General features: G+C 38.4%; 1 protein-coding gene across 1 annotated transcript; it reads right to left on the bottom strand.

Annotated features, from left to right (window-relative positions):
- Nucleotides 1-530: 530 nt before the first annotated feature.
- On the bottom strand, nucleotides 531-25,564 carry LOC309797076 (putative P2Y purinoceptor 10). Its single transcript, XM_082610504.1, has 2 exons — nucleotides 25,486-25,564; nucleotides 531-1,682 (listed from the first exon to the last, which is right to left on the bottom strand). The coding sequence occupies exon 2, from the start codon at nucleotides 1,631-1,633 to the stop codon at nucleotides 647-649; it is 987 nt and encodes a 328-aa protein (XP_082466630.1). The 5' UTR covers nucleotides 1,634-1,682; nucleotides 25,486-25,564; the 3' UTR covers nucleotides 531-646.
- Nucleotides 25,565-26,756: the final 1,192 nt, after the last annotated feature.

The following is a 26,756-nucleotide window of genomic DNA, read 5'->3' as shown; positions in this document are numbered from 1 at the left end:
ATTCATTTGTATAATCTTCCACAACTTTATTAGAAGAGCTAGATGAGATGCTATATGTGAAAGTACCCAAGAAAGTGGTAACCCAGAATACAATAGACATCCAATATATTTTCAATGAATGAACAAATTCCCATGCCCTTTATTCAATAAGAAGTTTGTGTCCTAAAATTGATACACATGTTGTTTCAACATTCATACCCCCTGCCTGTGCATTTATCCTTTAGAAAGACTGGAGATTTTTTTGCTCTCACTCACAAATAATGGTCTTCGTATGAAAGAGATTTGTTTTTGCATTCTGGAAAAGATTCATGCATTTATTGTATCATTAACAACATCACATTTACTAAAGAAAGGTTTAAGATAAAATATCCAATTTCCATTTGTTTAAGACATCTGTAAAGCCTTGATCTATATCTCTTAAGTAAGAAAGTGCCTTGAATTTCAAAGAGGAAACATACAACTCCCATCTTCCCTTCCTCTCCCAGATTTTTCACACTCTCCCTCCACCATCCCACCCCTGTAACCACAAATATTTCTGTTGTTCCCAAAATTCAATTAACAAAATTGTCTGGCTGGTCATTTTCGCCTTTGCAAAAAGCCAGGAATCATAGTTAAACAAAGCCATAATCAAAGATCTATTTTATTTTTAACCAATCATTGATGAACCACTCTCTCTGCTCATTAGGCGGGAACGAGTCATGGAGCTGCCATGGCGGGATAGTTGGTCACGAAACTCTGAGGCCATGAAATAGTAGAGAATTGGATCCAAAAGGCAGCAGAGACTTGCAAGACATAGACAAAAAGGGTGGAAATACAGTGAGCTTTGGACAATGGAGCAACTGCTAATGATGGTTTCCTTTACCATGGTGTAAAAAATAAAGTTAATATGATAGGGAGTGAAACAGATGAAGAAGACCGCAGCACACATGTAAACCATCCGCAGTGCTTTCTGTCTCTCACTGATTCCCTGGAAAGCCACTGGTGGTTGTCGCAAGGATATAGTGGTTTTCCAGGTACACCATGCAATGATGACTACTGGGATCACAAATCCTGCCAGCTCAGCAGCTGTAATCATCCCAACCAAAGCCATTGCATTCATTTTCCTGTAACCAAGATCAGCAAAGCAGGACTCAGTGTTGTTGGCTAAGTCTGTGCTTCTCATGATGGGAAATGGCAAACAGGCAGTCCCCACGATGACCCAGACGGCAGCACAGATGCCCACATCATACCTACGCTTCCAGTCTCTGGCCCTGAAAGGCTGGAGAAGAAAGAAGCACCTCTGAAGGCTGATGCATGTGAGAAAACAAATGCTGGCATACATGTTGAGATACTTCAGGTAGAAGCACAGTAGGCAAAGGGCCCTCTGGAAAGGCCAGTGGTGGCTGATGTAATAGTAAATCCGGAGGGGTAAGGACAGCACATGAGCAAGGTCAGCCACAGAGAGGTTGATCATGAAAATGATGGCTTTATTTTTCTTGCTGATGAAGCGGCACAAAACCCACAAGGCTGCACTGTTGGCCAGTAGACCAGGGATGAATATGAGGATGTAGGTGGTGGCGTAGAGGGAGTACTGAAATGTCAAATTAGTGACATTGCAGTGAGTCTCAGCATTGCTGGTATTGTTGCTGCCCATCTTGAATATTTCAGTATATTCATCAAGGTAAGCCGTGAAGTTATGATCCCTGCCCAAAACAAACAAGCAAACAAAAAAAAAAAAGAAAGAAAAAGGGTATAATGGTTAACCAGTACTTTAGCTGACACCCAGATCTTTTTTTAATTGAAATATAGTTGATTTACAAAGTTTCAAGTGTACAGCAAAGTGATTCAGTTATATCGGATTCTTTTCCATTACAGGTTATTACAAGATATTGAATATAGTTCCCTGTGCTACACAATAGGTCCTTGTTGTTTATCTGTTTTATATACAGTAGTGTGTACCACTTAATCTCAAATTCTTAATTTATCCCTCTCTCCCTTTCCCCTCTTGTAACTGTAAGTTTGTTTTCTATGTCTGTGAGTTTATCTCTGTTTTGTAAATAAGTTCATTTGTACCATTATTTTAGATTCTACATGGAAGTGATATCATATCATATTTGGTTTTCTCTGTCTGACTTACTTCACTGAGTATGATAATCTTAGGTCCATGCATGTTGCTACAAATGGCATTACTTCATTTTTTATGGATGAGTAAGATATATATATATATATATATATATATATATATATATATATATATATATATATATATATATATATATATACACAGCTACATCTTCACCCATTCATCTGTCAATGGAACCTAGGTTGCTCCCATGTCTTGACTTTTGTAAATAGTGCTGCTATGAACATTGGGGTGCATGTACCTTTTTGAATTAGTTTTTGGCTTTTCTGGATATATGCACAGAAGTGGGATTGCTGGATCACATGATAACTCTATTTTTGGTTTTCTTAAGGAACCTCCAGACTGTCCTCCATAGTGAGTGTACCAATTTACATTTCCACCTACACTGTAGGAGGGCTCCCTTTTCTCTACACCTTCTCCAATATTTATTATTTGTAGACTTTTTGATGATAACCATTGTGACCAGTGTGTGGTGATACCTCATGGAAACACAAAGGACTCAGAATAGCCAAGCTATCTTGAGAAAGAATGGTACTGGAAGAGGAGCTTCAAGATGGCAGAAGAGTAAGACGTGGAGATCACCTTCCTCTCCACAAATACAGCAGAAATACATCTACATGTGGAACAGCTCCTACAGAACACCTACTAAACACTGGCAGAAGACTTCAGACGTCCCAAAAGGCAAGAAACTCCCCCACGTACCTAGGTAGTGCAAAAGAAAAAAGAAAAAAACAGAGACAAAAGAATAGGGACGGGACCTGTACCAGTGGGAGGGAGCTGTGAAGAACGAAAGGTTCCCACACACTAGGAAGCCCCTTTGAGGGCAGAGACTGCAGGTGGCAGAGGGGGGAAGCTTCAGAGCCAAGGAGGAGAGCACAGCAACAGGGGTGCAGAGGGCAAAGTGGAGAGATTCCCGCTCAGAGAATCAGTGCCGACCAGCACTCACCAGCCCAAGAGGCTTGTCTGCTCACCCACCGGGGCGGGCGGGGGCTGGGAGCTGAGGCTAGGACTTCAGTCAGAGCGCAGGAAGAGGACTGGGGTTGGCTGTGTGAACACAGCCTGAAGGGATTGGTGCACCACGGCTAGCCGGGAGGGAGTCTGGGAAAAAGTCCGGACCTGCCGAAGAGACAAGAGACTTTTTCTTGCCTGTTTGTTTCCTGGTGCATGAGGAGAGGGGATCTAGAGCGCTGCTTAAAGGAGCTCCAGAGACAGGCGGCTATCAATGCAGATCCCAGAGACGGGCATGAGACGCTAAGGCTGCTGCTGCAGCCACCAAGAAGCCTGTGTGCGAGCACAGGTCACTATCCACACCTCCCTTCACGGGCCCTGTGCAGTCCATTACTGCCAGGGTTCCGTAACCCAGGGAAAACTTCCCCGGGAGAACACACGGCACACCTCAGGCGGGTGCAATGTCATGCTGGCCTCTGCCACCACAGACTCGCCCTGCATCCGTACCCTTCTCTCCCCCTATGCTGAGTGAGCCAGAGCCCCCAAATCAGCTGCTCCTTTAACCCCATCCTGTCTTAGCAAAGAACAGACGCCCTCAGGCCAACTAAATGCAGAGGTGGGGCCATATCCAAAGCTGAAACCCGGGAGCTCTGCAAACAAAGAAGAGAAAGGGAAATTTCCCCCAGAAGCCTCAGGAACAGAGGATTAAATCTCCACAATAAACTTGATGTACCCGGCATCTGTGGAATACCTGAATAGACAATGAATGATCCCAAATTGAGGAGGTGGACTTTGGGAGAAAAGATATATATATAATTTTTTCCCTTCTTCTCTTTTTGTGGGTGTGTATGTGTACGCTTCTGTGTGTGATTTTGTCTCTATAGACTTACTTTTACCATTTGTCCCAGGGTTCTGTCTGTCCGTTATGGTTTTTTTATTATTATTACTTTATAAATTTTTTTTCTTAATAATTATTTTTTAATTACTTTATTTTATTGTATTTTACTTTATTTTATTTAATCTTGTCTCTTTCTTTCTTTCTACCTTTTCTCCCTTTTACTCTGATCCATGTGGATGAAAGGCTCTTGGTGTTCCACACATGCATCAGGGCTGTGCCTCTGAGGAGGTAGAGCCAAGATCAGGACACTGGTCTACAAGAGACCTCCCAGCTCCACGGAATATCAAACAGTGAAATCTCCCAGAGATTTTTATCTCTACACCAAGACCCAGCTTCACTCAATGACCAGAGAACTACAGTGCTGGACACCCTATGCCAAACAACTAGCAAGACAGGATCACAACCCCACCCAAGAGCAGAGGGGCAGCTGAAAATCATAATAAGGCCACAGACACCCCAAAACACACCATCAGATGTGGACCTGCCCACCAGAAAGATGAGATCCAGCCTCATCCACCAGAACACAGGCACTAGTCCCCTCAACCAGGAAGCCTACACAACCCACTGAACAAACCTTAGCCACTGGGGACACACACCAAAAACAATGGGAACTACAAACATGCAGCCTGCAAAAAGGAGACCCCAAACACAGTAAGTTAAGCAAAATGAGAAGACAGAAAAACACACAGCAAATGAAGGAGCAAGGTAAAAACCCACTAGGTCTAACAAATAAAGAGGAAATAGGCAGTCTACCTGAAAAAACATTCAGAATAATGTTAATACAGATGATCCAGTATCTTGAAAACAGAATAGAGAAAATGCAAGAAACGTTTAACAAGGACCTAGAAGAACTATAGAGCGAAAAAAAGAAAAAAAAAACAGTGATAAATAACACAATAAATCAAATTAAAAATTCTCTAGAAGGGATCAATAGCAGAATAACTGAGGCAGAAGAATGGGCAAGTGACCTAGAAGATAAAATAGTGGAAATAACCTGCAGAGCAGAATAAAGAGAAAAGAATGAAAAGAATTGAGGACAGTCTCAGAGACCTCTGGGACAACATTAAACACACCAACATTCGAATAATAGGGGTTCCAGAAGAAGAAGAGAAAAAGAAAGGGGCTGAGAAAATATTTGAAGAGATTATAGTTGAAAACGTTGCTAATATTGGAAAGGAAATAGTTAGTCAAGTCCAGGAAGCACAAAGAGTCCCAACAGGATAAATACAAGGAGAAACAGGACAAGACATATATTAATCAAATTATCAAAAATTAAATACAAAGAAAAAATATTAAAAGAATCAAGGGAAAAAGAACAAATAACACACAAAGGAATCCCCATAAGGTTAACAGCTGATCTTTCAGCAGGAACTCTGCAAGCCAGAAGTGAGTGGCAGGACATATTTAAAGTGATGAAGGAGAAAAACATAAAACAAAGATTACTCTACCCTGCAAGGATCTCATTCAGATGTGATCGAGAAATTAAAACCTTTACAGACAAGCAAAAAGGAAGAGAATTCAACACCTCCAAACTAGCTTTACAACAAATGCTAAAGGAACTTCTCTACACAGGAAACACAAGAGGAGGAAAAGACCTAAAATAAAAAAACCCAAAACAATTAAGAAAATGGTAATAGAAACATACATATCGATAACTACCTTAAATGTAAATGGGTTAAATGATCTAACCAAAAGACATATATTGCCTGAATGGATACAAAAATAAGACCCATATATATGCTGCCTACAAGAGACCACTTCACACCTAAGAACACATGCAGACTGAAAGTGAGGGGATGGAAAATGTTATTCCATGCAAATGGAAATCAAAAGAAAGCTGGAGTAGCAATTCTCCTATCAGAAATAATAGACTTTAAAATAAAGACTATTAGAAGAGACAATGAAGCACACTATATAATGATCAAGGGATCAATCCAAGAAGAAGATATAACAATTATAATATTTATGCACCCAACATAGGAGCACCTCAACACATAAGGCACACACTAACAGCCATAAAAGGGAAAATCCACAGTAACACAATCATAGTAGGATACTTTAAAACCCCACTTTCAGCAATGGAAAGATCATCCAAAATGAAAATAAATAAGGAAACACAAGCATTAAATGACACATTAAACAAGATGGACTTGACTGATATTTATAGGACAGTCCATCCAAACACAACAGAATACACATTCTTCTCAAGTGCTCATGGAATATTCTCCATAATAGATCATAACTTGGGTCACAAACCAAGCCTTGGTAAATTTAAGAAAATTGAAATCATATCAAGTATCTTTTCCAACAACAGTGCTATGAGACTAGATATCAAATACAGGAAAAAAATCTGTAAAAAATACAAACCAATGGAGGCTAAACAATATACTATTTAATAACCAACAGATCACTGAAGAAATCAAAGAGAAAATCAAAAAGTACCTAGAAACAAATGACAAAGGAGACACGATGACACAAAACCTATGGGATGCAGCAAAAGCAGTTCTAAGAGGGAAGTTTATAGCAATGCCATACTACCTTAAGAAACAGGAAATATCTCAAGTAAATAACCTAACCTTACAGCTAAAGCAACTAGAGAAAAAAGAACAAAAAAGCCCCAAAGTTAGCATAAGGAAACAAATCGTAAAGATCAAATCAGAAATAAATGGAAAAGAAATGAAGGAAATGATAACAAAAATCAATACAACTAAAAGCTGGTTCTTTGAAAAGATAAACAAAATTGATAAACCATTAGCCAGACTCACCAAGGAAAAAAGGGAGAAGACTCAAATCAATAGAATTCGACATGAAAAAGGAGAAGTAACAACTTACACTACAGCAGTACAAAGGATCATGAGAGATTAGTACAAGCAACTCTATGCCAATAAAATGGACAATCTGGAAGAAATGGACAAATTCTTAGAAATGTACAACCTTCTGAAATGAATCAGGAATAAATAGAAAATATGAAGAGTCCAATTACAAACACTGAAATTGAAACTGTGATTAAAACCTTCCAACAAACAGAAGCCCAGGACCAGATGGATTCACAGGCGAATTCTATCAAACATTTAGAGAAGAGCTAACACCTATCCTTCTCAAAATGTTCCAAAATATAGCATAGGGAAGAACACTTCTAAACTCATTCTAAGAGGCCAACATCACCTTGATATCAAAAACAGACAAGGATGTCACAAAGAAAGAAAACTACAGGCCAATATCACTGATGAATTTAGATGCAAAAACCCTCAACAAAATACTAGCAAACCAAATCCAACAGCACATTAAAAGGATCATAAAACATGATCAAGTGGGGTTTATCCCAGGAATGGAAGGATTCTTCAATATATGCTAATCAATCAATGTGATACACCACATTAACAAATTGAGGGAGATTAACCATATGATCATATAAATAGATGCAGAAAAAACTTTTGACAAAATTCAACATCTATTTATGATAAAACCCCCCAGAAAGTAGGCGTAGAGGGAACTTTCCTCAACATAATAAAGGTCATATATGACAATCTCACAGCCAACATTGTCCTCAATGGTGAAAAAGTGAAACCTTTTCCACTAAGATCAGGAACAAGACAAGGTTGCCCACTCTCACCACTATTATTCAACATAGTATTGGAGGTTTTAGCCACAGCAACAAGAGAAGAAAAACAAATAAAAGGAATCCAAATCAGAAAAGAAGAGGTAAAACTGCCAGTGTTTGCAAATGACATGATACTATACATAGAGATTCTGAAAGATGCTACCAGAAAACTACCAGAGCTAATCAATGAATTTGGTAAAGTAGCAGGATACAAAATTTATACAGAGAAATCTCTCCCATTCTTATACACTAATTATGAAAGTGAAATTAAGGAAACTCTCCCATTTACCATTGCAACAAAAAGAATAAAATAACTAGGAATAAACCTACCTAAGGAGACAAAAGACCTGTCTGCAGAAAATTATAAGACACTGATGAAAGAAATTAAAGATGATACAAATAGATGGAGAGATATACCATGTTCTTGGATTAGAAGAATCAACAGTGTGAAAATGACTCTACTACCCAAAGCAATCTACAGATTCAATGCAATCCCTATCAAAATTCCACTGGCATTTTTCACAGAATTAGAACACAAAATTTCACAATTTATATGGAAACACAAAAAGCTGCAAATAGCCAAAGCAATCGTGAGAAAGAAAAACAGAGTTGGAGGAATCAGGCTACCTGACTTCAAACTATAGTACAAAGCTACAGTGTTCAAACAGTATGGTACTGGCCCCAAAACAGAAACACAGAACAATGGAACAGGATAGAAAGCCCAGAGATAAACCCATGCACATATGGTCACCTTATCTTCGATAAAGGAGGCAAGAATATACAGTGGAGAAAAGACAGCCTCTTCAATAAGTGGTGCTGGGAAAACTGGAGAGGTACATGTAAAAGTATGAAATTAGAACACTCTCTAAAACCATACACAAAAATAAGCTCAAAATGGATTAAAGAGCTAAATGTAAGGCCAGACACTATCAAACTCTTCGAGGAAACATAGACCAAACACTCTATGACATAAATCACAGCAAGATCCTTTTTGAACCACCTCCTAGAGAAGTGGAAATTAAAACAAAAATAAACAAAGTGGACCTAATTAAACTTAAAAGCTGTTGCACAGCAAAGGAATCCATAGTGAAGATGAAAAGACAACCCTCTGAATGGGAGAAAATATTTGCAAATGAAGCAAATGACAAAGGATTAATCTCCAAAATTTACAAGCAGCTGATGAAGCTCAAAATCAAAAAACAAACAATCTGATGCAAAAATGGGCAGAAGACTTAAATAGACATTTCTCCAAAGAAGATATACAGTTTGCCAACAAACGCATGGAAGAATGCTCAACATCATTAATCATTAGAGAAATGCAAATCAAAACTGCAATGAGATATCTTCTCACACTGGTCAGAATGGCCAACATCAAAAAATCTAGAAACATTAAATGCTGGAGAGGGTGTGGAGAAAAGGGAACACTCTTGCACTGTTGGTGGGAATGTAAATTGGTACAGCCACTATGGGGAACAGCATGGAGGTTCCTTAAAAACTAACAATAGAACTACCATACAACCCAGCAATCCCACTACTGGGCATATACCCTGAGAAAACCATAATTCAAAAGAGTCATGTACAGGGCTTCCCTAGTGGCCCAGTGGTTGGGAATCTGCCTGCTGATGCATGGGGCATGGGTTCGTGCCCTGGTCCGGGAGGATCCCACATGCCACGGAGTGGCTGGGCCCATGAGCCGTGGCCGCTGCACCTGCACATCCAGAGCCTGTGCTCTGCAACGGCAGAGGCCACAACAGTGAGAGTCCCGCATACCAAATAAAAGAAAAAAAAAAGAGTCATGTACCAAAATATTCTTTGCATCTCTATTTACAATAGGCAGGACATGGAAGCAACCTAAGTGTCCATCAACAGTTGAATGGATAAAGAAGATGTGGCACATATATGCAATGGAATATTACTCAGCCATAAAAAGAAACAAAGTTGAGTTATTTGTCGTGAGGTGGATGGACCTAGAGTCTGTCATACAAAGTGAAGTAAGTCAGAAAGAGAAAAACAAATACCGTATGCTAACACATATATGCAATCTACAAAAAAAATATTTCATGAAGAACCTAAGGGCAAGATGGGAATAAAGACTCAGACCTACTAGAGAATGGACTTGAGGATATGGGGAGGGGGAAGGTTAAGCTGTGACAAAGTGATAGAGTGGCATGGACATATATATATACTACCAAATGTAAAATAGATGGCTTGTGGGAAGCAGCTGCATAGCACAGGGAGATCAGCTCGGTGCTCTGTGACCACCTGGATAGGTGGGATGCGGAGGGTGGGAGGGAGGAAGTTGCAGGAGGGAGACACAAGAGGGAAGAGATATGGGAACATATGTATATGTATAACTGATTCACTTTGTTATAAAGCAGAAAGCAACACACCATTGTAAAGGTATTATACTCCAATAAAGATGTTAAAAACAAAAGAAAAATAAATGTGCTGGAGTAATCATACTCTTTGATTTTAGACTATTCTTCAAAGTTACAGTAATCAAACAGTATGATATTGGCACAAAATCAACATATAGATCAATGGTGCATTATAGAAAGCCCGGAAATGAACCCACACACTTATGGTCAATTAATCTCATGATGAAGGAGGCAAGAATATACAATGGAGCAAAGACAATCCCTTTAATAAGTGGTGCTGGGAAAACTGGACAGCTACAGGTAAGAGAATGAAATTAGAACATTCTCTAACACCATACACAAAAATAAACATAAAATGGATTAAAGATATAAATGTAAGAGTAGATACTATAAAACTCCTAGAGGAATACATAGGCAGAACGCTCTTTGACATAACTCACAGCAATAGTTTTTTTTTTATAATCCATCTACTAGAGTAATGGAAAGAGAAGCAAACAAGGTGGACTTTATTAGATTTAAAAGTTTTTGCAAAGCAAAGGAAACCATCAACAAGACACAAAGACAACCTATGGAATGAGAGAAATTATTTACAAACAATGCAATTGACAAAGGGATTAATTTCCAAAACACACAGTTTGTACAGCTCATTAAAAAAATTCAAAAAATGGGCAGAAAACCTAAACAGACATTTCTCCAAGAAGACATGCAGATGGCCAACAAGCATATGAAAAGATGCTCAACATCATTAATTATTAGAGAAAAGCAAATCAAAAATATGATGAGGTATCACCAGATTTGTTTTTATACCTACAGAGTCATAGGATATTAAAATTAGAAGGGATTTGTTTACAGATGAAGAAGAAGATGCTCAAGGAAGATACACTATTGATCCAAGGTCACCCAGTGAATCAGTCAGAGAACCATGGAATTGTCATCCAACTGCCTTGCCCTCCCAGATTGTCAAAGCTGTGTCTTGCAGGTAAGGAAGTCCTGAAATATTCCGTCTGTTTTTCTAACCACAGAAAAATAATGTGATATTTGAGTCTTTTTCTTTTGTATCAAGATTTCTCTTGCCTCAAGCTCTGGTTGGGATGACCATTGTTCACTATTTCCCAATTGCAATGGTAGAAGTCCAGTCTTGTTGTTCAGGTCTTCTTGCCTCTCCTTTGTCTTCCACCTTGCTCACTGGGTCCTGACTTCCTAACTTGACACCACAGCACCTGGAAAACAGACCTGCCTCCTTTAGCCTGCATTACCAGTATCCTGGTTGATTTTCATGGCTTGGGAATATTACCTCCTTATTATTCTATCACAATAGCTGGTGGTTTTCATGCATTTTCTCTCTTTCTCTTAGCTTAGGTTTCATTCCAAATGTACATGAATTTTTTCAGTAATATATGGATTTAGAAGCTGAACCAGGATGTTTTCCCTTATGTGATTGGAAAGGGAAGAGACCTATTCTCTATCTAAGGGCAATTCTGTACTGGTGTGACATCATGTCTTGGCAGATTATCCAACAGCCACAGTGAACATTGATTAAGGTACCAGCAAAATAGGCCACCAAAATCATTTTTTGAAACAATTTAAGATTTAATATTTTTTTCATTATTCATCATAATGAGAAAGTTTTTTGGACTTCCTTAGTTTATTTTATGCTTTAGTATAATTTTTATTGTGTATTATATGTAAGACATGGGGAATATACAATAATTTTTAGGGCTTCTCAAGGTCTGTCCATGGATTTATGCAGGCTCTTTGCAAATAAGAATGGCAGGGCAGCAACAACCTTGTTATTTTATTTGTAGAATTTTAGACTGAAAAGGACCTTTAAAAAACATTTAATTCAGCCACCATATGATACAGGTAGAAGAAGCAAGGCCCAGAGAGGGATTTATTAAGGCCACAAATCTACTAAATGAAAGATCTGGGACTTCAAAAAGGAGGAAAGGGTGGTTAATCTTTCCACACACCCTTCTGTCCATCATTTGTTTTCCTCTCAAAGACAAATTTTACAAACATAGCTTCTGTCCGTACTGCAGGAATGTTTGTTGCCTTTAGAGCTAGAATTGGAAAAAAAAAAAAGTACTGAGGTTTCCTCAGGTGGAGTTTTGTTGTTGGTATTGTTTTTGTTTTGTTTTTTTAAGTATGTTTACAAAAACAAAGGAGTGGCCTCTTAGATTCTCTTCATAAGTAGCAAAATGACTTCCTATATCATTCTATGTCCTACTCCAGGGAATAGAAATGTGATAAAAGAACAGAACCCCAAAGGATTAATTCACAGATAAAAGAGAGTCAACTTTATAAGCTACCATTACTCTAAAGAGTACTTTCATTTTCCCTCCTCTTATACTCCCTATTTGACCTATCTGTGATATATCTTAAAGAGTCATGCTTGTGTATGTATGACTTAGAACAAAGGTAGAGGGGTACTCACAGGTGAAAAGAAATGAAATAATTATAATGGCCTATCAATTATGTACCCCAGAATCTGCAATGGAATTTTTCACATGCATTACATAATTCAATTCTCACAACCATTGTAAGTTACTATTATTACTCTTATAGTGCGGATGAGAAACTGAGGTTCAGAGAGATTCAGTAAATTGTCTTAGGTAACAAAGTTAAAAAATGGTAAAAATTGGATTTACTACCATGCCTGACTTGATCCAAAGTCTGTGCTATTTCCACTATACCAGTTGCCTCTCCCTGCTTAGGAGGGACTTTTTAATAGAATGAGGATCATTGTGATATCTGGAGGGCACATTATGGCAGAACGTTTCTAACCCCATAGTAGGACCTTATGATCTTGTAACATTAGAATTACTCTAGCTATGCCATCAGGATATAACTAAACATCTGTCCTCACACATGTCACCCACCCCTCCTTACCACCCACTTCTATCTCACATATTATCTCACATTTTATTGCACATATTATCTCATTAATCCTCATAGCAGCCCAGTGATTATTTCCATATTACTTCAGTATTGATCCTGTTTCTACTATTATCTATTGTCTATGCATAGGTTTGTGAGAGAGCAAGGGAGGCTACATCAAGTGCATTACAGTTCTAAGAACTAAAAACAGCTCATACCCACCAAGTTTACACTTCCACTTCTGCACTTTATAAACATGGATATCTGTTTCTGCTTCACTGGTACAGAAAATTTCACTTACTAATGTGACAGGTTGTTTTCATACCTCTGTGCTAAATAACAAAGTCCTATTAGGCCAGAACAGCAAGATGTTCACAATTTATTTTGTTTCTGTGGTTTCTTATGCTTCTGCAATTCAGTTTATTTCAAGTTTAGAGATTTGCATGACCTGCTTTCCAAAATCTTTTTTCTTCTCCAGACTGAAGGGGAGGTAGGAAGGGTTTTTCCCCAAATATGTCTGGTGACAATTAAGTGTAAAATCCCCATGGTAATGGGAAACTGGGGGAATTTTGGGGGGTAGGGTGAAAATATAAACTCTCTCAGGGAACATTTAGCTTCCTGTTAACAATCTGTGACACTACTGAAATTTTAGAAAGGAGAACAACCAAAGAAGCCACTAAAAGGAGAAGGCTGAATGGAAGGTCCAAAGTCAGAACATGTTCCTTCTCTCAGTCTCTGCCCCTGCTCCTGTCTCTGTGCCTCTCTCTTTGGCTCTGGCTCTATTATTGACTATTTGTGGTTGGCTCGTGCCCCCTGTGATACTGATCTCTCTTCCCTTCAATCTAGACATATTTTTGGTTCCTCTCTCAGGAAAGGGTACATGATTGGTGATTCACTCTTGAGTCTAAGCTCCCTTTCTCTGTCTGTGCCATGACTCTCTTCCCAGACACTATGGATAGAAACTGGGAATTCATCCAACTCCTATCACTATATTTCACCCATATCTAATCAGAAACCAGGTGATTCTGTCTCCTTTAAAGCTCTGAAAGCTATCTCCAATCCATCTCCACTTACACTGTTGCCGTTCTAACCCAGGCCACTGTCATTGTTCCTCTTGATTATTGTAGAAGATGCCTTACTGGATTCCCTGCACCCTAGTCTTGTCTCCTGCAGTTCAGCCCCATACTGTGTCTAACGTTAACATTAATTATGGCTACTGCTTATTGAGAGCTACCATCTATTTATAGGCTAAGCACATATTATCTCATTAATCCTTATAGCAACTCAATGATTATTTCCATATTACAAATGAGAAAACTGAGACCCAGAGAGGTTAAATAAGTTGTGCCAAAGTCACAAAACTTACATAGTGTAGAAGTGGTATATAAGAATTGGAACCCACGCTTGTATCCATACTCCCTTACCTCTGTCATGGCACTTACTACACACACACTGAAATTCTGTTAACATGTCTTTCTGTTTAAGTAGACTTTGCACTCCTTGATGGCAGGGACTATGTAATCTCTTAACGCTTTCTAACCTCTTCCCCACTGTGGCCTAAGTGGTTTTTCTTTGAAATATCTTGTCATTCTCCTGTCTAAAATCCTTTGCTGGTTCTCTATTGTATTAAGGACAAACTTCTCACCATGGCTTGAAGGCCATTCCCGTGTCATTTAACATCATTTCATGCCATTCTTCTCCTCATTCACTACTGTTTCAATTACACTGAGATGCTTTCAGTTTCTAGAAGAAGCCAAACTTTTTTCCTGAGAAAAACCTCTGCACACGTTGTTTCCTCGGTCTGGAATTATCTTCCTTCTTTTTCACATGTCTGGCTCCTTTAACCTCAATTGGAAGGTCAGAGACATCTTCACTGACACTATTATTTAGGTCATCCTACATAGCATTACATACTATCACACTCCGTGAAATTTCTCTTCGTAGCATCAATACTTGTGATGTAGATCTTTGCTCACCTTTTATTGACCATTTCGTTCACTGTGCTGTTAGCCCTATTAGTGCCATAAAAAGATTTATTCTGTTCATGACCGTATAGCCAAGACTTAACCTGTGACTTAGTAAACACCCAAAGAAAGGTGATATAATTGGATTCAATTGCATACAAAATAGTGTAAAGTCCTTATTTGGAATCATTAAGTAAAAATGCAAACCCTGATATGTCACCTAATATATGGGGTAAGAGCTTATGGAAAACCCGAATGAACTTTTTGGCCAGCCCTATATTTCTGCTGCTTGCTATTTCCCTCAAAAGTTGTCTTCTGATTTGGGCTATTATCATCAATATTTGCTGCACTTACCCTTTAAAACTAAGAAAATAACATGCCTTCAGAAGCCTGAGAAAAGAGCAAAATATTCAATTTAGAATCAGAGGTGGTCAGACATATCCTGTAGGTAGATACCGGCACAGCCCAACATCTCAGAGTACCATCAACACTATTATCTAGACCTCAGGGAGAGGGTAGTCCTTGTGATCTGCTTCCAAAAGCTTCTCAACACTTTATTTTTGTTGATTGTCATTCTGCAAATGAAAGATATACCTGCCTCATCGCATCAGCAAATGGCTTGTGGGACTTGGAACAAGAGTGAGAGGTAACATCTGTAGTCCCCAGAGCTTAATTTTCCACATGGAAATTAATCATAAAAGGAAAACAACTTGTGTATTTACCTTTTTCTTTGGCCTTTTGAGGGCTCTGGCTGCCTTGGAGGCCAACACTCAATCAACATATATTTAATAAGCATCATACTATGAATTCTGTGCTAGGTTCTATGGAGAATATAGAATCATCTACTATAATCTCTGTCCCTGAGAAACTTCTGGTCTGGTGGAGAAAATATTTTTTACATTTCCAACATCACAACCAATGCATGACAAGAGCTGAGGTGAATGTCATAGGTGATAAGAAATCCTCATGTTGGCACAGCATCATCTCTGTGAGGTAAGCAGGACAGACATCAGTAATACCCCTACCATATTGTTTAGCTGACAAAGAGATGTATTCAAGAACAACTCAGTACCCTGTCCAAAGTCACAGGGTTAAAATATGGTGAAACTAGGACCGGAAGTCAGGTTTGTATGCCTCTTACTTAACATTCTTTCAACCATGTTGGGCTGCTTCTATTAAATTATGAGAGATAGAGCACCTCGAGCCAGAGAAGATGGCACTTATGTCAAGCTACCTGCATTCTTTTATTGGTCACTACAGGGAAAGGGTTAGAGAGAAAAATGCTGATGGTGGCTGGGGAGAAGATAAAAGTTAACCTTACTTTGCCTGAATTATACACTATTGTATTTAAATCTAAATTGCCCTTCAAAGCTGTGGTCAAGTTCCACCTCTTCAAGAAAGGCTGAACTTTGTATTATCAATACCATTCATCTGGGATTTAGCAATTCATAATTTTATCCAGCAAAGGGACATTCTGCTTTATGTGTATTTGATATGTTAATTGATGAAGATAGTGCAGTGGGGTGGGAAATTTCAAGGAAGAATAATACATGATTGTCGTCCTCAAGAAGTTTATAGTCATTTAAGGAGAAAAAGACATAAGAATAAATAACCATAATAGATTTTTAAATGTGCCATGAAAGGGATAACAAAGAAATTTCTGTGAAAGTAGAAATGAATCCTGCACAGAAGAGGAGTATGAGAGCTCATCCTGAAGGATAAGTTCACTTTTAATAAACAGCTGGAGTGGGAAGGCTGTAGGAAAAATGGATGAAAAAAAGAGTTTCAGAGGTGAATGAAAAGCATTCAAAGTTCTCAAAGTATAAAAATGAATGACCCATAGAAAGGAAGAATAGGTGTTCTATACCAGCTGGAAAACAGGGTGAGATGGTGGGGAAGGTGGAATAGGAGGTTAGAGTGGAAGAAGGTAGTGGAAGGGAAAAGCAACTTAAAAGGTAGATGCAACTAGATCATGGAGAGTTTTATGGGGAATTATTGAAGGATTCTGGGAAGAGATGTGATATTACTATACTTGTGTTTTAGAAAGATCACTCTGGCAACAGTGTGGAAGATGGATTGGGAGACCAGAGACAGGAGGTCCAAATTAGTTGTGAGTTTGTAGGGTGACCAACAGTCCAGGTTTGCCTAGAACTGAGGGCTTCCCAGCATGTAAGATTTTTGGTGACAGTCCAGGACAAACAGAATAATCGATCATCCTACTATTCCAACAATCAAGGAAGTAAAAAAAAAAAAAAAAAGCTCTGACTTGGTATGGCATGAATATTGGAATTTCAAGTAAAAGTCAGATACGGAATTGACCAGTGTTTGGGAGACTGCTTGAGGAGTCAAAGATAACTTCATTTATAAAACATGTGAAATGTTATACAAGGATATCGCAGTTTTGTACTTTTCCAAAGCCCTTTCAGATTAGCAGCTCACAGCATTCACTATTCCTGACACTCTGAGTCAAAAGTAAACTCTTCCTTATTCCAGAACTTTTCAAATTTGTACTCTCTGCCAAGCTTCATAAATTCCTGACTCTTCAGATGGTTTGCTTTCTCTAACACTAAAATCACTGAACTTCACTGCAAGTTTCACTATGCTAGCTTGCACCAGACACTCCCAGAGACCTGAAATTTCTAAATCTCACCATTTCTCCTCAGCCAATCTGGCACCCGCCCTCATCTTACTTCCTCCCTTACACAGACTACATTAAATGGTCAAATTAACTATTCTCACACAAGAACCCTCAACTTCTTTGCTCATCATTCTTCTGCTGTACCAGCCTGGCAAGGTCTTAATCCCAGATCAAGTCCACAATCCATTTTCTTTTTTACTATCCAAACTGCCGAATGATCCTATTAAAAATACCAGTATCTATTTGAAATGCTAAAATTAGAAGAGTATGATCTCCAGCCTAAGATTTTTTGCTCCAGCCTCTTTTTGCACATGCCTGATTAGTTTCTTCTCCTATTGCCTATGCAGCACCTTCACAACTCTTTTAAAGTTTCTTCTCTCCTGTTCTCCCATCCCCCAACTTTCTCAGCAGAGAAACTTACCTCTTAAATCACAAGAAAATTGAGGTTATTGGGTGAGAAACAACTCAGTTTCATCCATTGTCCCCTTCCAACCCACACAATCTTATCTACAACTGCATCCTTCCCAACACAGCTGTCTTTCCTATTGCACAAGATGAATTCCCATGCTCTTAATCCCTTTTATCTTTCTCAGGATCTTCTTTCATTAGCTGTTCCCTTTCACTCCTAGATCATCATGTTGTCCTTCACTCTCAGCTAGATATTTGTCATCAAGTCTCTCCAACACTCAAAATAATACTACTCTTGTCAATGTATCTTATTCTAGCTCTTTGTCATTTTCCTTCTCGTCTTAAATAAACGTCTCACAATAGTTTTTGACACTGACTGTTTTCTTTTTCTCATTTTATATCCATTCTTTAATGCACTCCAAGGTGACATGCATATCTTTACAACATCACTGAAACTACTTTAATAAAGGTGACAAGTGACCATCACATTGCTAAATCAGGCAGGGCTTCTCTGCCGGCTTGGACACAGTCTGATCATTTCCATGTTTTCTAAATGTTCTCTTCTGTTGGCTTCTAAGCCACAACTCTTTCTTGACTCTCCTCTTAACTATCTATCCATTCATACCGAGTCTCCTTTATGGTTTCTTTTATCTCTGCACATCCTTTAAATGTTTGGTTTCCTTAGGTCTGCATATTCTTTTCTTATTCAGTGCCCTCGTGCTAAGTAACATCACCCAGTTTCATGACTTCTGTTACCACCCATATCCAGATGACTCTTATGTCTCAATGTCCAGGGTTGGCCTCCTCTCAGATATTAAACCTATATGTCTAACTTTCAGTGGAGATTTCCCATTTCAATATCTCCCAGGCATCTCAAAATAAAAATATTCAAAACTAAACTCATCATACTCCCTGACCTTTTACTTATCCACACCATCTATCCAATTACAAGAGCCAGAAGCCTTAAAATAATCCTAGATACCTTCACTCTCATTAAATCAACCAAGTTTTCTCATTCTCCCACTCTCTCTCCCTCCTCTCTCTCTGGATTATTAAAACACTCTTTAACTGATCTACCTGCTTTGAGGATTGCTCTCTTAAAATCTATTCTATACTCTGCTGCCAAAATGATATATCAAAAAGGCAAATCTGGGCTGCCATGTCATCATAAGGATTGTTTTAATGATACACTCACTGCTCTAGAATGTTTCCATTTATATCTCTTTATTTCTAACTAAACTATGAGCATTCTTGAAGCCAAAGCGCATGACTTACTCATCTTTAAATCTCTAGAACCTAGCAGAATAACTAGCACATAATCATTTAGTAAATATTTTAACTGGGCAAATATTCTGCCTTATGACAACTCTTTTATTGTTTACCTGTTTATGAATCTCTCTACACCGGGCTGTGAGCTTTGTGAAGTCAGGGATTATGCCCTAAATTTTGTCCTCTCTCTCTCTCACTCTCTCTCGCTCTCGCTCTCGCTCTCTCTCTCACCCTAGAACAAGGCTAAATATATAGCACTATTAAAAAAATTGATGTTAACTGGCTCATGTGGGGATTAATCCTAAAGACTTAACCTCATTGCTGTTGCATAACCAACTCAGCTAAGCAGGACCACACAAAAAAATGCAACCCAGGCAAAATTATAACCTGTGAAAATACCATATCTTTAGTATATACTTCAGCTCCTAGCTCTATGACTGCGAACCACCCAGATAGAGATGAGGGCTAAATTCCCAGTGCCTCCAATACCATCCTTAAAGAAGTAAATGCCTCTTGGTTTATCCAGTGTTCAGTGCTCTATCCAGGGTACACACTGCCTACATCAAAGGCCAGTACCTTCATAGAGATGCCTCTTCTTGAAAGAGGGGCCTGTAATGGGAGCTAAACCCTAAAGGGAATGACCAGCACAGCCTTCTAATCTAATAATCAGAGCAGGAAAATCAGGTACCATGATTGAGCTAACAAGATTCTCTTCAAATGTGCAGCTTTACGGATGTTCCTGATAATGAAGGTTGTTATAAAATTATGACTAGGGCTTCCCTGGTGGTGCAAGTGGTTGAGAGTCCGCCTGCCAATGCAGGGGACACAGGTTCGTGCCCCGGTCTCGGAAGATCCCATATGCCGCAGAGTGGCTAGGCCTGTGAGCCATGGCCGCCGAGCCTGCACGTCCGGAGCCTGTGCTCCACAACGGGGGAGGCCACAACAGTGAGAGACCCGTGTACCGCAAAACAAAAACAAAAACAAAAACAAAAAATTTATGATTAAAACTTCATCAAACTCCTTTCTCCTGTATCCCATCTCAGAAGTATATATTTTATTCCACTCTCCAGATCCCATCTCAAATCTCATCTTTTTCTTGCATGGGGCAACCTATTCTGACTTCTTCCTTCTTTGTATTTGTACTGGACTTTTAGGCTACACTATAAGAATGTAGTCTCAATGAGGGAAGACTGTATCTTACACTTTTATATCCCTCATTTTGTTTAGCAGAGGGTTAGGCGTGTAGTAGGATCTCAGTTCATACACATTGGTTTATAAAGGTAAGAGTATGGAGAATAGGCACATATTAGCAGAGCCTTAGGCAGTTTTATTTCTAATGTCTCTCCCATAAGCTACTCTCCTGAACAACAGCAATAGTTTTTCACCCTTTGTTACTGAGGAAAATATGGTCAAGGCAAGGATAATAAGGTTGGAGTCTAACAAATCTAAAAGCTCCAAAGCCTGTAATCTCAACCTTTTATTTTAGAGCCAGTTAAATGAATTATTATTATGTCATTAAACACTTGACTTTATGGAAATAACTAAATTTTGTCTCAGAACACAAATGTATGTCATGTCACTAAATATGACTCATACTATGTCTGAGTCCAAGAACAGCATAGGTACCAATAATGTCTACCCAAAAGCAGCTTCACTTCCCAACCAACTAGCTCAATGCTGTGCTTTCACAAAGTTATAGCCAAAATGAACTTATTTTATGGCAGCATCAGAATTTGTACCAGACTCCTAAGTTTCAGTGAACTACTAAATCCAAGAAGTTTCCACATGCATCCTGTCCGTTTTTAGCTAAGCGCTGTTAATATATTATCTTTGATCTTTGAGAGAACTCTGAGTTAATTATTATTATACCCCTTTACGGATCAGAAAATGAAGGTTCAGCAGGATAAAGTTTCTTTCTCAAAGTCACAGCTATTACAATTGCAGTCATAATGAGGATCTTCATGAGTAGAGACAGCTAAAATTCTTCTCTGCAAACAATTTGTTGCACAGAAATACCTTAAAGTAACATTTCTGTGGATAAGGCCATTCTTCAAAGATGAAGAAGCTAATAATCTTGGTTCTATTTCTAGCACTTTTATGACTATACATATATGGCAAATGATTGCCCACCAGGTGTCAGTGTAGGGGATCTTTAACGAGTTTTGCCTATGAACCCAAACTATAATAGATCTATGGATAGAGTACTGGAACAATGTATTTATAAGAGTAGTGAGCTGAATATAACAAGACAGATAGGATGGGGAATCTCAAGCAGTAGAATTTATTAAAAAGAACACTGGATTTGGAGCTAAAACACTTGGATTCTAGTAACTATTCAAATTCTGTCTCTTTGTGTTGTCCTGCTAATCCCCTTCCCTTACATGGGTTTCATTTCCCTCATTATTAAAATAAGACAATATGAACTGGATCATGTTAACTACCTTCTGCTCTAACTTGCCATGACATTACGGGCCTGGCTCCTCTAAACCCCCACCCCTAACTAATACCATCAGCACTGCCACTGCCATCATTGATACAGCTGCCACTATCTCAACCTACCTGCTGATTTACACTTTACACATCATTATTACATCTATAATTGCTGTTAATCATTATTAAATGTGTATATATATATATACATATTTTACACCATATATATATATATATATATATATAACAAATTAGGTCAGAGGATATCATCCCCATTTTACAGATCAGGAAACTGAGACTCCAAGAAGTGATCACATTTATCTGAATGCTATGCAAGTGGCAGAGTGAAGAGTGTAGAACATAGGCTTCTGGCATCAAAGTAACTGCTCTTTTCCTAGTACAACTCTATAAAGATTTACCCTCTTAGTCCTCTCCCTCTTTTCACCCCTCATCATTAAGTCACTAATACCACTAAATGAACATGTCTGTCAGATTTGTGGCTCTTATTTTCTTTGATAATAGGGCCAGTATGTGAGCTTGTCATCTTGGGAGGAGAAGTGAGAACTAAATAGAGAAATGTTGCTGATGGAGGCCCTTCCCACTCTACAGGGGAAAATATCTACAGGCCATTTGGGAATGTAACTTGTCTTTTTTCCCCCTTTTTCTTCTTATTTAAACCACAGAAGTCTCACATGAATTATCCAAGCCAGTCCTATACCCATGACCATGGTGTCCTTCATTCAATCACTCATAACCACAGCCAAAGAAGAGCAACTGGAATCTGGAACTCAGCCATTTCCTGAATTAATTCAAATCAACTGTAAATAACCTGGCTTAATGTCAGAAACACAAAAGTTTGTATCTATTCTGCAAATCTAGACATTTTCCCCATAAATTAGAAGTGAAAATTATTTTACCCTTAAAATAAATTAAAGCAATTAGACTATTCACAAACTAATATCTTAGAGTTGGAATTGAACTTCCCTTCATGCATCTTTACTGGATTTTTAATCAGGTAAGAAGGAGGCCTAATTATTCATCATTTTTGTACTTGGGGCAGCATTTTGGAGATGGAAAGAATCGTGTTCTTTGGCCAGACCTGGATTCATATCTTGACTCACTTATCAGCTGTCTAGCCTGAAAAGACTCACTTCATATCTCTTGGTTTCAGTTTCCTCGTTTATAAAATTAGGATCATAGTGCCTGCAACATATATTATTATAAAGATTAAATAGAAAATGTACATCTTTAAGTAGAAAATGTATATATTTTCATGTCTGGTACACTGTATATGTTAAATAAATCTTAGTTCATTTCCACTTTACTTGTACAGAGAGTAATCTCCATAAGCCTTTCATTGGATGCTGTACTTCTCTGAGTTTAGAAAATCTCCCCAAAAGCATAGGTGTGAGAAATATTTACTAAGACTAATGCAATAATTCTTAAAGTAGAAAAGTGGAAAATATGTGTTACTTGAAAAGAAAATTCCTTATTACAGTAAATATATTTGGAAATCAAAATTATTGTCCATATAATACATACTGCTGAAAGTGCAGATCTAAAAAAATCTTTTTGGCTACTGGGCCCACAGTATTTGGGAAATGTCAATGTGATGGAATAGGTTTTTCTAGGACTCCAAGATCTGGTTCCTAGTTAAGCAAGTCCACAATAACTTTTTAGTGAGATTTTTATGTTTTTCAAAGGGAACTTTGAACTTAAAAGATTGAGAAATACTGATTGAGTGACACTGTCATTGTGGAAATCAGATTACAGAACTTGCTCCCTTGTATGTTTGCATCTTATCATTTGAAAAAAAAGGAAATTATTTACAAAACACTTGCCTGTGCTCTGAAAGTTGAAGTTCTCATGATGATGTTACTCTGAAAGAAGTATAATGGCCCTTAGCAAAGATTACTGAGTTCACTTTGAGATCTAGACTGTATTTCAAGAAGGTTCACTGTAGTTAGATTTCCCTACTATGGTCCCATTATTTACCACTTCATGATATGCAGCTCTTCTCAGGCACCAGGAGCCTAGAGTCAAACATTTGTATTACTAGGAAGGAAATTGAAGGCCATCTATTTCAAACCCCTCCCCCCTTATTATAGGTGAGGCTACTGAGACCCAGAAAAATAAAGCAACTTGCCCAAGGTCAAAACTGAATCATTGGCATAACTTGGCCTAGAACCAAAACTTTTTGTCTCTCTGTGTGTTGGTTCATATACTTCATCACTCTGCCTCTGATGCATGTGAATCAATACTAGATGAACATTTAATATAAAACATCTCGACCTGAAATATGAGACTTTTTGAGCAAAAGTTTTTAAGTAAAGCATAGACTTCCTGCCAATCATTGCTCTGATTGTTGAAACACTTAGAAAAGATGGTTTCACAAAGACAGCTCTGTTCTCTTTATTAGGTCCATAGACTGTCCTGCCTCTTAGGACATCAACTGACTTACCTCAAACACAACTAGCTGTGAAAAGCCACCCAAAATCATCCAGAAGTATGCTTACTCATTTGAAGCCCTGTGCTCCACCACTGCCAGGATTTGAGCAGTCTGCACAACTTGAACTCAACAACTTTTCCAGTTGAGCCCCAAAAGGAACTGTTTTGATCAAAGAAGGCCCTCTGTTCAAAAGGAACTATTCCAAAGATAATTACCCCCAAATGCATGACTTGATTCTCAGTATAGTTCAGGCTGTTTTCAGCCTCAATATATCGACCTATCACATACTTTCAACAGTGAATAATTTTACTGTGTCACAGCTAAGGGATAAACTCCTCAATTAATAGAAATGGCAAGGACTCCCACGTCCATTTGAAAACCAAAATAAAAATGTTCCCACTTGCAGGATCCTTGGGACTGAGACTACTCCACCCAAAAAGCACAATAAAGCTTGTTATCATTCTATCCAAAATGATTCTGGTACCAACTGTTGTGGCACAGTCCACCTTGAAGGATTACCCAACTGGAAGTCTCCTTTTGACTCAGTCATCTTGTCTCAGAACCAGAGAGATTGCTAGCACTCAACGTAATAAGAACAATAATTACTGAAAAGATAGGTGCCTCTTTTTGGGGCTCTGCTATGCAGTAGGTCTGAACTTGGGCCAAAAAGCAGCTTTCAAAGGATCGAGAAATGCCTCTGAACAGACTTTGAAATCATTTCAACAGATTTTGTCATCTGGCATATTTTCTCCTTTCCTAACCTAAAATGCAACACAGTTATAAATATATTTACAGTATTCTCTGGGAGATGCCCGCTTCTGTAGGAAAAAGGGACCGTAGTTTAGAAGACACATGTTCTAGTTCCAGCTCTGCGACTAACTAGCTGGGTGATCTTAAGTGTCTTCACTTCACTGTCTCTCAGTTTTCCCATCTGTATGGTGAAGGATTTGGATCTCTAAGAGCTCCTTCAGCCCCCAAATCTATGATCTGACTTTCTTTCTTTCTCTCCTGAGAATTTACTATCTGTTGCTGTACCTGTGAAAGTTAAACTTACCAAAGCGAGGAGCCTATACATAAAAATGTTCCTTCACTAAGCAACTAGATAATTTATACAGAGCAGAAATCCAAATCCTCTTTTTCTGCCTGAATAGGTCAAGCTTTCCCAATGAATCTCACTGACCATACTCTTTTCTTACCACTTTGTGCCATCTTCCCTTGTTGATGAAAAAACAAAGAACCCTCAGCAAAGACTGAGCTGCATCACAGACTCCATGCTCCTTGAATAATGGTGGGGACTGATGGCATTAACCCTAACTTTGTACTCTAGTCAGACTCAAGGGAAATCATGATTGCTCCTGCTGTAATAAGTCTGAAATAAGAAACCAGGGACTATTTTCAATTTGGACACTGGTCTCACATCTGTCTCTGTCCCGGATCTTCATGTCCCCACAAATCTTCCCACACCAAATTATACCAATTCCCACATATTAAGCTATAACTTACCCTGGAGCCTTGCTGGGCTTGTTTCTTTGCAGGGAGCTGGAGGCAAAAAAGCTTAAGTCTGGGTGGCACGGAGCTTACTGATAACTGACAAATTTGTTGTTGAAAAAGGAAGTTAAGTGCATTTAGTGTCTCACCACAGAAACCATATTTACACAGACCAAAGGTAAGTCCCTTGAGCAGCAGACATTACTCAAGTTTCATTTAGTTTTTACTTCATTCGTGCAAAGAAATTCAAGGAGCAGAGAGTTAAAGGGTGTTCAAAAACAAATAATGACTGTATACTGGCATTCCTCATGGTTTCACTGTTTCTTACCCTATCTCTTTCAACTACAACCCACATGCCTATCCATCTCACTAGATTCTGGTAGGCTATATGGTAGGATGGGATTCTGAGGCAAAATCTGAAGAGAGTTTACCTAAGAACAAGAAAACTGCAACTCCTTCAATCCTGAGAGAGAAAGAGTGAGAAAACCTCAAGAATACCTGTCAGAGAATATTCTCTGACTCCCATTACATTTTCTTAAATTGAGTTTGTTCAACTTGTGATTTATTATTTTATTGAACTTTGGGAGTTTTAATGATGATGTAGATTTAGGAAGGTACTATTTATAATTTTGACTTATGTTTAAATTGTGAGGGTTTAAAAAAGTTTAATTATAAAGCTATAGAAAAATAACCTTTCCCTTCAATGAACTTATGAAGTAGTGCCAAAAAAAAATACATGTCAGAACTAACAGCAGTAAGACTACCTTTGCTTAAGCTATTCCCTGCATTTGGAGTACCTTTCCACAACCTCTCATCTCAGGGCTTATAATTTAATGTGCAGTTTGTTTATTTTTATACATTTCTTACCCTCTTAGTGTATTGCAAACTGCTTCAGGGCAAAGATCATGTCTGACTCATCTCTGCATTTCAAACTAGTCCAGCACGAGGTACTTTCATGAATGCTTGTTGAATGAATGTGAAGGAATGAATGAAAAAAATAAATATTCAAATAATGAATGAATAAATAAATGAGCCATATATATTTCAGTCTCCCTCCAGTGTACTAAGGTTTAGTCTTTGTCTGTGGAGCCTTTATAAGTTGCAAGTAAAGAAAGATCATACACTTGGGGACTATAGTATCAGCCAAGTCTGAGAGTAGTTCTAAGAAACAAGGCTTGCAAACCAGCACAAACCTCTGTGTGCATGTGAGGAAACTAAATTCAGAACCCAGGGCTTAGAGCTGCAAAGAGCCTTTTGGGTAATAACCATAACAAATGAGAAAAGAA

This window comes from Mesoplodon mirus, assembly GCF_964341445.2.
Source record: "Mesoplodon mirus genome assembly, chromosome: X".
NCBI classification, from domain to species: domain Eukaryota; kingdom Metazoa; phylum Chordata; class Mammalia; order Artiodactyla; family Ziphiidae; genus Mesoplodon; species Mesoplodon mirus.
Note: the sequence above shows the minus strand (reverse complement) of the source record. Positions and strands in the feature narration are given on the sequence as shown.

What these genes read in the sequence shown, in the direction of transcription:
- LOC309797076 (XM_082610504.1), bottom strand. Translation starts at nt 1,633, where the DNA reads ATGGGCAGCAACAATACCAGCAATGCTGAGACTCACTGCAATGTCACT.